This window comes from Penicillium expansum (genome assembly GCF_000769745.1).
Source record: "Penicillium expansum strain MD-8 chromosome Unknown contig132, whole genome shotgun sequence".
Classification (NCBI taxonomy): Eukaryota; Fungi; Ascomycota; class Eurotiomycetes; order Eurotiales; family Aspergillaceae; genus Penicillium; species Penicillium expansum.
In genome coordinates this window covers 52,373-66,911 of record NW_015971288.1, presented here as the reverse complement: position 1 = coordinate 66,911, position 14,539 = coordinate 52,373, and the positions used below count along the sequence as shown (strand labels likewise).

At 48.4% G+C, this 14,539-nt stretch overlaps 5 protein-coding genes across 5 annotated transcripts; 4 read left to right on the top strand and 1 right to left on the bottom strand.

The window, feature by feature from the left end:
- Positions 1-75: 75 nt before the first annotated feature.
- PEX2_040230 (pirin family protein) lies at positions 76-1,191 on the top strand (the record flags this gene model as incomplete). The annotated part of the gene is made up of 1 exon (XM_016741298.1): positions 76-1,191. The coding sequence occupies one exon, from the start codon at positions 76-78 to the stop codon at positions 1,189-1,191; it is 1,116 nt and encodes a 371-aa protein (XP_016599469.1).
- Positions 1,192-1,857: 666 nt separating this feature from the next.
- Positions 1,858-5,396, top strand: PEX2_040220 (bifunctional cytochrome P450/NADPH--P450 reductase; the record flags this gene model as incomplete). The annotated part of the gene is made up of 5 exons (XM_016741297.1): positions 1,858-1,975; positions 2,040-2,282; positions 2,335-2,775; positions 2,827-3,236; positions 3,306-5,396. The coding sequence occupies 5 exons, from the start codon at positions 1,858-1,860 to the stop codon at positions 5,394-5,396; spliced, it is 3,303 nt and encodes a 1,100-aa protein (XP_016599468.1).
- Positions 5,397-6,307: 911 nt separating this feature from the next.
- Positions 6,308-8,298, bottom strand: rad7 (uncharacterized protein; the record flags this gene model as incomplete). The annotated part of the gene is made up of 4 exons (XM_016741296.1): positions 6,308-7,335; positions 7,398-7,563; positions 7,623-8,165; positions 8,218-8,298. The coding sequence occupies 4 exons, from the start codon at positions 8,296-8,298 to the stop codon at positions 6,308-6,310; spliced, it is 1,818 nt and encodes a 605-aa protein (XP_016599467.1).
- Positions 8,299-9,042: 744 nt separating this feature from the next.
- PEX2_040200 (DNA repair protein RAD16) lies at positions 9,043-11,967 on the top strand (the record flags this gene model as incomplete). The annotated part of the gene is made up of 2 exons (XM_016741295.1): positions 9,043-9,960; positions 10,012-11,967. 2 exons carry the CDS (start codon positions 9,043-9,045, stop codon positions 11,965-11,967), a joined length of 2,874 nt encoding a protein of 957 aa, XP_016599466.1.
- Positions 11,968-12,575: 608 nt separating this feature from the next.
- On the top strand, positions 12,576-14,479 carry PEX2_040190 (C2 domain protein; the record flags this gene model as incomplete). The annotated part of the gene is made up of 2 exons (XM_016741294.1): positions 12,576-13,345; positions 13,402-14,479. The coding sequence occupies 2 exons, from the start codon at positions 12,576-12,578 to the stop codon at positions 14,477-14,479; spliced, it is 1,848 nt and encodes a 615-aa protein (XP_016599465.1).
- Positions 14,480-14,539: the final 60 nt, after the last annotated feature.

Genomic DNA, 14,539 nt, shown 5'->3' with positions numbered 1-14,539 from the left:
AATTTCCTTTTCCACGCAGAACATTCTACTCTTTTCAATCACTTCTTTCACATATAAATAGCCATCATCTCATCCATGAGATTACTTCTGCCACTTTTAATTTGCATCACAGCAATCTTCCTTGCCTATAACCCCTCTATTAAAGACTCTCTCGAAGACTCTTTCCTCACATTCATTCAAAAAGCTCCTAGCCTATCACAGTACCTTCAGGCAAAAGATCTTGTCGATCAGACAAGCCACCCCAACCTGGAAACTCCGACTGCCATAGTCTTCCCTATCACAGACATGTCCGTTCCTCGAGCAATCCGACAGGCATTCCTTGCTATTGAGCAAGCAGAAGGTGCAGGTGCCCGTGTGCGCCGCTCCATTGGAACAGCCAAGCTCCGCAACTTCAGTCCTTTCCTCATGCTCGATCACTTCACTATCGGCAAGGGCGCCGGCTTCCCAGACCACCCCCACCGCGGTCAGGAGACCATCACTTATTTGCTGTCCGGCGGGGTTGACCACGAGGACTTCGCCGGTAACAAGGGCACTATTGGACCCGGCGATCTGCAATTCATGACTGCAGGCCGCGGCATCATGCACGCTGAAATGCCCCACGAGAACGAGGACGGCAGCCCCAACGTCGGTATGCAGTTGTGGGTCGATCTACCCCAGAAACTGAAGTTCTGTGAGCCTCGTTACCGTGATCTACGCGCTGAGGAGATTCCCCTCGCCACGGTCGATGACGGCCGCGTCAAGATTAAGGTTATCTCGGGCCAGTCGCACGGTGTTGACTCCGTGCGCGACTTGGCCTACACCCCTGTCTGGATCCTGGATATCACGATCAAGCCTGGTGGTCGTATCTCACAGCCCCTGCCACAGGGATGGAACTCATTTGCCTATACTTTGGCTGGTGAGTCTGTCTTTGGTTCGAATGATTCCACTCGCATCGTGAAGGAATTCACAAACGTCGAATTCGAGCAGGCGGGTGACTTTGTTGAAATCTCCGTCCCGGATAATGCCGAAAAGGATTCCCGCATCTTCCTTGTGGCTGGCCAACCGCTGAACCAGAAGGTTGTTCAGTATGGACCTTTTGTGCTGAACACCCAAGAGGAGGTCTACCAGGCGATGCTCGACTACCAGACTGCCTCCAATGGATTTGAAAGGACCCGAAACTGGCAGAGTGAGATTGGCAAGCGGATGGCATAAGGACCATGAATTTTCTTAATTGGGTTGCATTTTCTTGAGATATATGGACTATGGTCACATAAATTATGGTGTTTGGCGTAAATATATATGATATTGAATGAAATCTTTCTATGAATGATTCGGGTGCCGAGAAATTATTACATCCATAGGGGGAGGTGCCTATAACAATCCTTTAAGTGTGATCTAATAGGTTTTATTTCTTGTATACTGTGGGTATATATATAAGTTGCATAAATGGGACGGAGACTTGATAATTTGCTTGATCATAATACATATCATTATATCGTTATATGAATATATGAATATATGACTAGATGACTAGATGAATACATCAAATTACTTGCATGCACGTTCCGTGCCCGTCGGGTTGATATTTCATCCGATTGATCGACACTCGGTAGTCGGTAGTCGGTAGTCGGCATTCAGAGGATGAGATCTGACTATTGACACTATTGACTATGTTACGTTGTAAATGGTCTCGCAATCTGTAGATTACAAGTATCCATTGACTCCATAAGAATCGGTGGATCCCAAATTATGCATTTTGCATAGCTATTCTTAGAAATTGGACCGGATTTCAATGGATGAGTTCCTGAGAATTAGTATTTAAGATGATTAGACTAGCCTATGCACTGGTGTAGTAGGGCATCTTTTATTTCACTTCCAATGGCAGTAGATTTTACACCCATCCCGGGACCTTCGGGTATTCCTTTCGTTGGGAATATCTACGACGTCGACCAAGTCACTCCTATAAAGAGTTTGGAACACCTGGCGGAAATATATGGTATCGCATATTGCAAACCAGTCAGGGGCTTCAACCTAGCTAATCTCTCTTCCCACCTGGGCAGGTCCAATTTACCAACTTAGTACCTTCGGGAAGCGCCGAATCATCATCAGCTCTCGTGATCTCGTGGACGAAGTGTGCAACGAGGATAGATTTACCAAGACAATTTCTGAAGGCCTCAACCAGGTTCGAAATGGTGTGCAAGATGGGCTTTTTACAGCTCGCTTCGGAGAGCATAAATGGGGACTTGCGCACAGGATCTTGGTGCCTGCATTCGGACCTCTTACCATCAGAGATATGTTTGATGGTATGCTACGAGACACCATTCGTGGGATATAGAATACTTACCTTCCTCATAGACATGTACGACATTGCTACCCAACTGGCGATGAAATGGGCTAGACAGGGCGCGGAGGTGTCCATTGAGGCGTCTGATGACTTTACAAGGCTGACCTTGGATACCCTTGCCTTGTGCACGATGGGAGCTCGGTTCAACTCTTACTACAAGGAGAATATGCACCCCTTCGTTTATGCTATGACGAGATTTCTCCTCGGTTCTGGAAAACGTGCTGCGAGACCGGCGATACTCAACAGTCTGCTAGCTTCAGAGAACGCTCAATACGATTCCGACATTGCGCTGATGCAACAGGTTGCAAAGGATCTGGTCCAAGGAAGGCGAGACACACCCTCCGATCAAAAGGATATCTTGAATGCTATGCTACAGGGGAGAGACCCGAAAACAGGAGAGGGACTGAACGACAGCACTATCGTGAATAATATGATCACGTTTCTGATTGCTGGTAAGTCCCTTTTAGATTCCATTGATTATTTCACGCTAACACGTTGGGCAGGACATGAGACAACTTCCGGAGCCCTCTCATTTTTGATGTATTTCCTTCTGAAAACCCCGCATGCCTATCGAAAGCTGCAGGATGAGATAGATGTGGTGGTTGGAAGAAACCAGAAAGTCACGCTTGACCACCTCTCTAAGCTACCCTATCTGAATGCTTGTCTCAGAGAAAGTCTTCGTCTGCGCCCGACTGCGCCAGCTTTTAGTGTGGGACCACACCCTGAAAAGAACCACGAGGATCCTATCTCGATTGGAAACGGAAGATACAAAGTGGATAAAGGTGACAGTATTGTTTTACTGTTGAGTAAAGCTATGAGGGATCCTGCTGTTTGGGGGCCGGATACGGAGGACTTCAAACCAGAGAGAATGTTGGATGAAGAATTCGCAAAATTACCCAAGAATTCATGGAAGGTAAGTCATCTTCGACCTGAAGCCTGATATATTGGATCAAACCAACTAACTTCCATGGGATGAGCGTAGCCTTTCGGAAATGGGTTACGGGGTTGCATTGGTCGGCCGTTCGCCTGGCAAGAAATGCTCCTCGTCATGGCCGTACTGATGCAAAACTTCAATTTCTCCATGGCCAATCCTGGGTACGACATCCAAATCAAACAGACCCTCACAATCAAACCCAAGGACTTCTTCATTCATGCCACTCTCCGAGAAGGTCTTACCGCGACAAAACTAGGAAGACTGCTGAACAATGAGACCGGGTCCAGCGAAAGTGGAAGCAGCAATGAGGATATAGACAAGCAGAAGTCTCAACCCACAGACAAGAAGCCAATGCATGTTTACTACGGAAGTAATACTGGTACCTGTGAGGCACTTGCTAAACGTTTGGTGTCGGACGCTGCTCGATACGGGTATGCTGCAGAGGCCAAAGAACTGGATACTGCTATACAAAAGATACCCCAAAATGAACCAGTCGTCATTATTACGGCAAGCTATGAAGGCAAACCGCCAGACAATGCGGCTCACTTTTACGAATGGCTTTCAAATTTGAAAGAGACGAAGCTTCAAGGTGTTTCTTTTGCTGTGTTCGGATGTGGCCATCGTGACTGGCAAGCTACGTTCCAAAAGGTTCCCACACAGATCGATCAGATGCTCGTAGAAAATGGAGCAACACAGCTGTGTGAACGAGGCTTTGCTGATGCTGCTACATCGGACATTTTCTCTGACTTTGATTCTTGGACCGAGTCTTCGTTATGGCAGCGTATCGCTGAGACATTTGGCAGCACCCAGATCGAGCCAATACCGACCTCCGCCCTTCATGTCAAGGTAAGCACCAAAATGCGTGCTACAATCTTAGGCCACAAGATGGAAGAGGGTATCGTGTTGGAAAGCGAACGATTGACACACCCGGACGCGCCGGCAAAACGACATGTCAAGTTCCGTCTTCCCGAGGACATGACATACCAACCCGGCGATTATCTTGCAGTTCTACCAATGAACCCTCCATCCGTTGTTCAGAAAGCGTTGCGACGATTCAATCTACCTTCAGATGCAATTTTGGAAATCCAGAAGCCCGATGGATTAACGTCATTCCCACCTATCCCACTCGATGTACCGGTATCCGCAGTCGAGATTTTGTCAGCATTTGTGGAACTCTCGCAGCCTGCCTGCAACCGAGACATCAAACTATTTGTTGAAGCGGCAGTCTCCGACGAACAGACACAACAAGAGTTGAGGGCACTTGCAGCGAGTGAAGAACTCCAGGTCAGAAGAAGCAGTCCGCTTGATTTACTGATCAAATACCCAGCTATTGATATCTCAATTGGCGACTACATCACTATGCTGCCTCCCATGCGGGTTCGACAATACTCTATATCTTCGTCCCCTCTTTTAGATCCATCAGAGTGCACGATCTCATTCTCTGTCATCGATACACCCTTGGCCATTGACAAGGACCTTCCTTCAGAAGGAAGATATCTTGGCGTGGCCTCAAACTACCTCTCTAATTTGAACGCTGGGGACAAGGCTCACATTGCTGTGAGAACGTCTCAAAATGGATTCAAGCCACCCAAAGATACAGATGTGCCGATGATCATGGTTTGTGCTGGAAGTGGCTTGGCCCCTTTCCGAGGCTCTATCATGGATCGGGCTGAGAGGATCAAGGCTCGTCGTACTTCAACCGGCCAGGTGGATGGCTTCTCTCCCGCAAAGGCCATACTCTACGTTGGATGCCGCACTAAAGGACACGATGATATTTACGCTAATGAGCTAGCTGAGTGGCATGAGCTTGGTGCGGTCGATGTCCGTTGGGCATACAGTCGTCCTGAGGCGGGCGAGTCACAGCGACAGTATGTGCAAGATCTCATTCTCGAAGATCATGATGACCTGGTAGATATGTTCGAGAAGGGTGCTCTCCTCTACGTCTGTGGCAATGTAGCTGTTGGGGATGCAGTGCGAGACTCTATGAAAAAGGTATACTTGAAAGAACGCCGGATCAGGATCGAGAAGGGAACTTGGAAAGGCAATCCCATTGAGGGAGACGACGAATCTGGATTGGCTGAAGAATGGCTCAACGGTCTACGTGCTAAGGAACGGTTTGCTACGGATGTTTTTACCTAGGTTTCTTGTTTGACCTAGACAAAGCTATTAGTACAATAGAATCTTCTACCTAAGCAGATCATTCAATGATCAGCGGTGGGCAATCCAATTACTATACTCTCCTGGGTCAATAGGGGATCTATCCGACGGCACAACAATTGCCCCGGAAGCCATTTCCCTGAGTGAATATTCAAGCTAATATTGGCTCAAAAGTGTTGAATTGAACTTGTAAGCGCCGACTGCCGACTGCCGGACAAGGGGTCCTGCGGGTGTAAAGGTAATGTATAGAATAATTCATTTATATATCCTTGAGTAAGTAGGTATGCAACTCACGCAATGCTACGTCTTCAAATGGGATGTTGGTGTATGAAGACAGGGCATTTCGGCAAAGTCCCCTTCCGCTCAGGTAGACCCGATAATCCGAGCTCAGACAAACTCGAATGCCAATTTGCCAGAAAATCGGGAGTTTGCCGAGGGCTTTGCCGGCGAGAGCCGATGCGTTAAAAAGCCGATTTAGATATTTGGAGCCCACTTTGAACCGGATGCGCATCAATGGTGAGGGGCAATGCTGTGATCCCAATCAAAGGGACAGCAATGGACTGTGAATATCCGCCTTGTCAAAGCCAGACAACTCCATTTCCGACCTTAAGACTAGATGGCGCAAGGTTTAGCATGAAACCAACGCTTATGGAGTCATCGAGGCGAGAAAGTGAGCTTACCAGTGTAATTGTCTCGTATATGAATCAGATTATTGGGGTCTACGTCGTCAAGAACAGAAGCAGATAGACGAAAGCAGGGTTACCTGCAATTTTTTAGATTTTAGATTTTAGATACTAGATATACATCTGCTCAGATCGTAATATCGCTAAACTACATAAGAGAAAGGGAAAAAAGAAAAAAAAGGTTGTTCTGTCAACCCACTGTAGCACCACTCAAATTGTCTCGGTCTGGGTGATTCCGTCAATTTTGATAGTCGCTCCCACGGTACCGATTAGAGCAAGTTCCCTAGGGATGTGGACGTCGCGAATCTTGAAGCAAGCAAAGACAACAAGTCTCCGAAGGGCCGGGCAGCACCGAAAGATGCACTGCGCAAGGTAGTCGTCCACGACAGTGCTAAAGGAAATGTCAAGATATTTGAGGTTCGGATACGTTTTGCCTTTTGCGAAAACCTGCTCGAACGCTTTGTATGACACGTGGCGGCACGACGCGATGTTCAAGTGCTGGATTTTCGAGCCCGAATGTTCCATAAGCGCAACAAAGCTGTCAGATGCAAGCCCAATAGGCTCCTCCGGACCGGCAGGATTCGTCATGTCCACGTCCCGGAGGGAGTTCAAGTCCACATAGGTAAGAGCCGGATTAGACCACCCGGTGAACAACGCGGCTAGACCTTTGTCGGTCAAGGTCGAATTGAGGGTAAGACGAAGTTTGGTCAGACGACGGCAGTGCTCATGTATATGCTGCAAGAGCCGGTCATCGGCGGACTGGAATTCCTCCAGAGAGAGGGTTTCCAGTTGTGGACCAACGCTACTCAGGATTTTGAGAAGAGGCTCGGTCTTAGTCTCGGTCTCCTCCAGAAAACGCAGGGACAAATGCTGAAGAGACTTAAGCGTCGAAATTCCTTCAAGTATGTCATTGTCGATTTTGTGTAAAAACTTCAGTTTCAGGCGCTGAAGGTTGGGGCAATGAAGGCACATCACTCGAGCGGTTTCGTTATCAAAGGCAGAATCCAAGTTCCACAGCTTGACGCTCAGGAAACGATGACCAAGTTTCATGAAAAGTTGGCGCCAACAAGCATCGGTCACAAGGTTTGGCCCATCCAGGTGGAGATCTTCGATCTTCATGTCGCGTTCCATCATGTAGTGGAAAATCTGATCCTTCATTGGAGTGGTAAACCGAAGGTTGACTCTTGTTAGACGAGGCATGGAAGCTAGGATCTTGTGGTAATCATCCGTGCCGAGTTCTAGCCACTAGTTAGACTTCCTACTTTTTTTTATTTTATGAGAGATAATAGTTCCAACTTACTAGCACAATCGAACAGATCGATGGATGTGTAGTGAGGTCGTAAGAACAGATCCAAGGTCCTTGGAGTCACGGCGCGCCGTCGAGACAAGATCTGACCCAGACGTAACAACAATGACGGAGGCAAATCACCGAAATCCTCAACATCATGGATATAATCTGCCACTTTCTAGAAAAATATTAGCACTCCTAGGTCAATGCCCTGGAGGTGGAATGCCATGGACATACTTTGATGCAGGTTTCCAGCAAACTCTGAGTGCCATGAGGAGTCAGTCCGTCAAGCAGATTAGCTTGATTCTGACGTCGTCCAATTCCAGGGGCACGTTTCTTGGCCGGGGGCTTTTTCTCATCGGCCTTTTGCTTCTTAGAGCAATCAACGCAAAGCAAGCCTCCGTTCGGACCGGCTTTGCTGTAGGGAGTTACGGTGAAACGCTTGTCGCAGATCTCGCAGTTTGCAAGCTGACCCGGTTTCGGTCGGTTCTTTTCTTCGTGGATCTGTAGCGCAAGGGAATCGTCGTCCTCATCATCGTCGTAATCGCCACTAAAGCGAGCCTTGCGCTTAGCAAACTCCTTGCTATTCTTTATCCTTGCAATGGCTTGTTGGCGCTTGCGTTTTTTGACCGGGTCCTCCGGTGACTCCAATACCGATGGAGACCTAGATTCTTCAGCTGCATTGGATGATTCCTGTTCAGCTTGGTCAGGCTGGCGCTGTGTCTCGGCTTGCCGGCGGTCCCAATCATCCCGAATTTGTTGGGCTGAGATATTATTTGACTAAACACAGTTAGCTAAGCCATACGTTAGAGATATTTAAAGATCAACATACAGCAAGATAGTCAGTCAAGGCAGAGCGTCTAGCGTTGCAGTTAGTCTCCGGGAAGCGATCAGGTGAAGAGCAGGGAAACATACGGGCCCCGAATGCCCTGGGGCTGAGTTGGCTGAGTTGGCTGCCTTGCACGTCTCCTTCCTGTCCTTTTAAATGTCAATTTGAATACAGTTCGAATATGATGATATATAATCATAAAGGATAGGAACTCACATATTTGGTAAGTGAGGCTCCAAGTCGGTCTGGGCCCAAGTCACTGGACTCGTGGCAATTTCGCGTTTCACTTAACGCGCTCTTATCTGAGATAAGACACGGTGTTATGGGGGTTATTGGGGGGGAGAATATTGAGGGATATAGAGGGAAAAAGTGCACAGAGAGAGAGATCTTTGATACTTGATTCTTGTTAATGAGGATGAAGAAAGATTTGCCACAAAAGAAAAAAACAAGGAGGAACTGGGAAAAAGGGAAATCGGGAGATTCCGAGGAAAATTTCTGGTTCAGGCACCTGCTCTGCCTCCGACTTCATCCTCGTCTCTCTCCTCTCCTTTCCTTTCCTTTCTTATAACCTCCCTTTACTTCATCTCTACTTTCTCATACCCCCCCATTTTCCATCTTATTTCTGTCTTCCAGCAATTATCTCCCATGTTCATAACACAAACAAGTGAAGTCGCGCTTTTCTAGGTACTTCCACCCATGTCACTTCCCGGTACTCCGTATATCTTTCAAAGCTAATATGACCCATCATTATTTATAGCTTAACATCCCCCCCCTTCCCCAATTCAAATCTGTTGTTCCGCCATCTCTCTATATCTTCTCGATTTCAACATGAGGCGTAATCTGAGACCCAGAGCCACAATCCCTGATTCAGACGACGATTCACCATTCAGTGAAACGTCATTGAGGAATTCGTCTCCTCTCCGTCGATCAAATCGATCGGGACCTCTGCGAGCCGGTGGGTCATCCCTTTCTCGATCTCGCCCTCGCGTCATTCAAGATTCCGAGGCAGATGAGGATGACGATGTCGGTCTGTCGGATTCGGTGGCACCAGATAATTCTGCTTTGGGCAGAATTGCGGTGGTCGTCCCCATGAAAAATGAATCTCCCAGTGACTCAAATTCTCGGACCTCACTTGGAAATCAGTCCACGGGCTATAGTACCCCAGCTACTAGCGTTGGTGCTGCAGCTACTGAACCCGATGCCAAAATTCCAACAAAGACTTCGGCGCGTATCAATGCCGCTGATCGAGTGAAGAGACTACAGTCGAGCACATTATTCCTAGGAACTTCCCAAAGAGGAAGAAAACGATCTGCGGCTGTTTTAGCGGAGGATGATGATGATGCCTCTGATGTTCCACTAGCTCATGCCTATAAAAAAAGGTCGGTAAAACGGCCTACGGGTGCTCTGTCTGTCCAAACCGATTTTGAGGCTTCCGATACCGCTCTGGCCAATGCCCTTCAAATGGAAGAATACAAGTACCCACGCGCTACAGCAGAACAACGGTTGCTCGTAGACAAATTCATTGATGAACATTTGGAATACGACTCAGACCCGGATTCTCGCCCGGTGTTCTTCTCTCCGTTGAGCCCCGAGCCACCGGGATTGCTTCATTCTGGCGCTGCTTACTCGGATACCTCGGAGGATCCCCTAGAGGGCACATCCCCTAGTCTTCTCGAAGAAGGTGTCAATGACGATTCTGAGGCTGATCTTCCCCCAACCTGGGAAGAGCAGCGGAAAGCTCGCCGTGTAAGTCAGATTCTTTCCCCACGTATCTTTGCATGACTGACCATCACCTAGGTAGAAAGAGACCGAGTGAACCTTCTGAAGAGACATCCTACAATCGGTACCATGTGGGATGTGCTCAAAGCACAGCCGATCATCCAGCCAAAGGAAGCCAAGCAACCCGTGTCCATTACTCGAAAGCTCAAGCCATTTCAACTGGAGGGGTTGAACTGGATGATAGCACAAGAAAAGACTCAATATAAAGGTGGTTTGTTGGGTGATGAGATGGGCATGGGAAAGACCATCCAAGCGGTTTCACTCATCATGTCCGATTTCCCCCAGCCGGATCCGACTCTTGTCCTCGTTCCACCGGTCGCGTTGATGCAGTGGGTATCCGAGATCAAGGAATACACAGATGGCAAGCTGAAAGTCTTGGTCTACCACAATTCCGACGCAAAAGTCAAAAAATTGACACCGGCTGAAATTCGCAAATACGATGTTATCATGATTTCCTATGCAAGTCTCGAATCCATTTACCGCAAGCAGGAGAAAGGTTTCTCTCGCGGTGAAACGATGGTCAAAGCAGACAGTGTTATCCACGCAGTTCACTATCACCGCCTCATTCTGGACGAGGCACACAGTATCAAATCGCGTACCACGGGAGTTGCCAGGGCATGTTTTGCCTTGGAGGCGAATTACAAGTGGTGCCTATCAGGCACACCCGTACAGAACCGTATTGGAGAGTTCTTTTCCCTTCTACGCTTTCTACAGGTCAAGCCATTCGCATGCTACTTTTGTAAGCAGTGTGATTGCGAACAACTCCAGTGGACGTCGACTAAGGAGGGACGTTGTACCGAGTGCTCTCACACTGGGTTTATGCACATTTCAATCTTCAACAAGGAGATTCTCAACCCCATCATCGAGGGGAAAACGCAGCAACAGCGCAAAGACGGTCTCGATAAACTCCGTCTGATCACCGATCACATCATGCTGCGCCGAATGAAACAACAGCACACAACATCGATGGAGCTTCCATCTAAACGTATCACGTTGCACAATGAATTTTTCGGCGAGATTGAACAAGATTTCTCGCGCAGCATTATGACAAACTCGACCAGAAAATTCGATACCTATGTCAGCGAGGGTGTCATGTTGAACAACTATGCCAATATCTTCGGATTAATCATGCAGATGCGGCAAGTTGCCAACCATCCCGATCTCATTTTGAAGAAAAAGGCGCAAGTCGGGTTCAATGTTGCTGTGTGCTGCGTTTGTGATGAGCCTGCAGAAGATGCCATTCGGTCTCAGTGCCATCATGAATTCTGTCGTCAATGCGCCAAGGACTATATTCAGTCCTTCCAGGACGATAGCAAGCACGTTGACTGTCCACGGTGCCATATCGCTCTTTCCATTGATTTGGAACAGCCCACCCTTGCCGAATACGAAGAGTCTGTCAAGAAGAATTCCATCATCAACCGCATCTCCATGGAGAGTTGGACTTCGTCCACGAAGATCGAGATGCTCCTGTACGAACTCTTCAAGGAGCGAAGCAAAAGCCATACCCCTAAATCCATTATCTTCTCCCAGTTCACCTCCATGCTACAACTGGTCGAGTGGCGGCTACGCCATGCCGGGTTCAATACCGTTATGCTGGATGGATCGATGACCCCAGCACAGCGGCAAAAGTCCATTGAACATTTCATGACTAAACCCGAGGTTGAGGTTTTCTTGGTCTCTCTCAAGGCTGGTGGCGTGGCACTCAACCTAACGGAAGCATCCCGAGTTTTCATTATCGACCCGTGGTGGAATCCCGCGGCGGAATGGCAAAGTGCCGATCGCAGTCACCGAATCGGCCAACAGCGGCCTTGCGTGGTTACTCGACTCTGTATCGAGGACTCAGTCGAGTCGCGAATCATTCAACTTCAAGAGAAGAAAGCCAATCTTATCCGAGGTACTCTGAATAAAGATCAAGCGGCAGCATTGGAAAAACTGACCCCGGAGGACATGCAGTTCCTGTTCCGAGGAACCTAACAGCACCCATGTTCTTTTTTTGAATACGCCACATTCGTCAGTCACGCAAGGAGTTCCCTCGCATATGATGCCCATGACCTTACGACTATTCTTTTCTTTTCTTTTTTGCTATGTTGAGCTGGTATTTTGCTATGTTGAGCTGGTATTTTGCTTTTAATTCCAAGTCACTCGAAAATCAAGACTACATTGTTTCAAATGTATCAAATGTAATAAATATAGGGCTGACCCTGAAAAAAGGCACGCTCTTCCAATGAGGTCATAGTCTCCTCTTTAAATCTTGGCAGGATATACAGAGTACGGAGTGCTACGGAGTATACTAGTATAGGTACTAGCATAGGTACTAGTATAGGTCCAAGTATAGGTCCAAGTATAGGTCCAAGTATAACTAATATACTGTTGCCTGCTCATCTTTCCTTCTTAGGGCCTTAGAAGGGCATGAAGGTACGTAGTCCTAGTCCACCCGGTTCTTCATTTTTGTAAGGCTGAAAAGCTTGGACTCATTCTCTTCCTCTCCCTTTTTTATTTCCCCCCTCTTCCATGGCTATTCTTATTTAAACCTATTCTTATTTATTTTTTTTTATCTCGGGGAAGAGATTTGGATTCATACCATGGACGACTCCCAGCCCCAGTCATTGCATGTCCATCCCATCGACAAATATGGCCCTAAATTTGTCGAGAAGGCTGACAAGATACATCGCCGGGTCACTATGAATGACCAGTCAAAACCTGCTGGAGGCTTCGATGCCACTCCCATTCCCCATGCTCCACCAGGCTACACCCTCAAGATTAATTTCCATCGTGCAAAGGACCTACCCGTCGCGGATTTTGGCAGTTTCTCCTCCGATCCCTACGTCTCCGCGCATATGGTAGTCGACCTGCCGACCCGCCATAAACAAGACCCCGACCTGCGCTTCCGTACCCCGACCATACGCAAGGACATGAACCCCGAGTGGGAATGCGAATGGATTGTCGGAAATGTCCCCGCTTCAGGATTTCAGTTGAAATGTCATCTCATGGACGAGGACCCCGCGGATCACGATGACAAGCTGGGAATCGCTTTCATCGACGTCCCCACACTCTCGGAGGACTGGGCAGGTTTCAAGGAGAAGTCCTTCAAGGTCAAAAAGCGCTTTGGGAGCAAGCGCGTCTACGTCTTTACAAATGTCTCGGCCTTTGCGACTGGTCACCGCAAGGAGTCTTGGCTGGTGGTCAGTATCGAATGCCTCGGCAAGACTCCTGGTGCGGAGGGGGGTCAGGTCTACACTATTGGTCCCAACCATTGGTTTAAGCATTTTTCTCCTCTGATCGGACGGCTGGCTGGCATCAAAGACCAGGTTCAAAGCAAAGATGGCAGTGGCAAGTCGATCAGCCGTTACAAGTGTGTCCTCCTTCCCTTTATCCCCTAGGCCATTTATATACTGACTTCCCAAATAGTTTCCAAGCTATTCAGATGCAGCTCACGGGTCCCATCCCTGCAGAGCTATACCATCGCTATGTAGAGTTCAAGCCATTCGTGGCAGGAATGTTCCAGGCGCAAAGTCTACGAGGACGTATCCTGCATAAAGCGCTCCACCACCAACATCAGCGCATCTACAATTTTGATCGCACTACCTTACATGGGTCTTTCCAGACGCCTTGCCGTGAACTCGCCCAGAAGTTTTTGGAGTTTGCGCACTATGGCCAGGGTGGGCGGATCTTCACCTATGTGCTCACCTTGGACGGACAACTCCGATTTACCGAGACCGGCAAGGAATTTGGCATCGATATGCTGAGCAAGCACACCATGCACAGTGATGTGTCTATCTACATTGCGTACTCGGGTGAATTCTTCCTTCGGCGGCGCAAACATCGCCATCGCCGTAACTCCCCAGAAGGGCGCGCAGAGCGCGCAGAGAATGCAGACAATGCAGAGCGCGCGGAATCGAGCACGGTGCCTACCGACGAGTTTCCCGTGGAGGAAGATGAGGATCATAATGAGGGCGAGGATCTGGATCAAACTGAAGAAGGGATCCCTATCTCGACCAATCCAGCGGATTACGAACTCTTTATTGATAACGACAGTGGAACCTACCGACCTAACGCAGAGAAGCTACCGCTCCTACAGGAATTTATCTCTTCCAACTTCCCCGGTCTCCATGTTACCACTCTGGATTGCCAGGCGGATGCGGAACGAATGGGAAATTTGAAGAACGAGCAGCGCGAATTCAAGAAGAACGCAGGCAATGTCATTACGTTCCTGCAGCAAAGCAGCGCGTCTTCACTGTCAATCTCCAGCTCGGAAGAGGATGAGCTCAATGAGCGGAGTGGCCAATCTAAGCAACGAGGAGATCTCTCCCGACGAGTTCATGAGATGCGTGATCTACGAGGACAGGTGATGCGATGGGTAGAAGCGGATGAAAAGCCCGACGGCAACAAGCATAAGCACCGGTACTTCTCTACCCGTGAACGCCCCGTATCGACAGGTGCGATCACCACTGATCCCAAGACTGGGACAAGTCAACTCGCGACTTGACGAATTTCGTTTAGTTTCTTTTATTCTCGGGTCTTCGCGGGCGACGTATCATTTTCGATT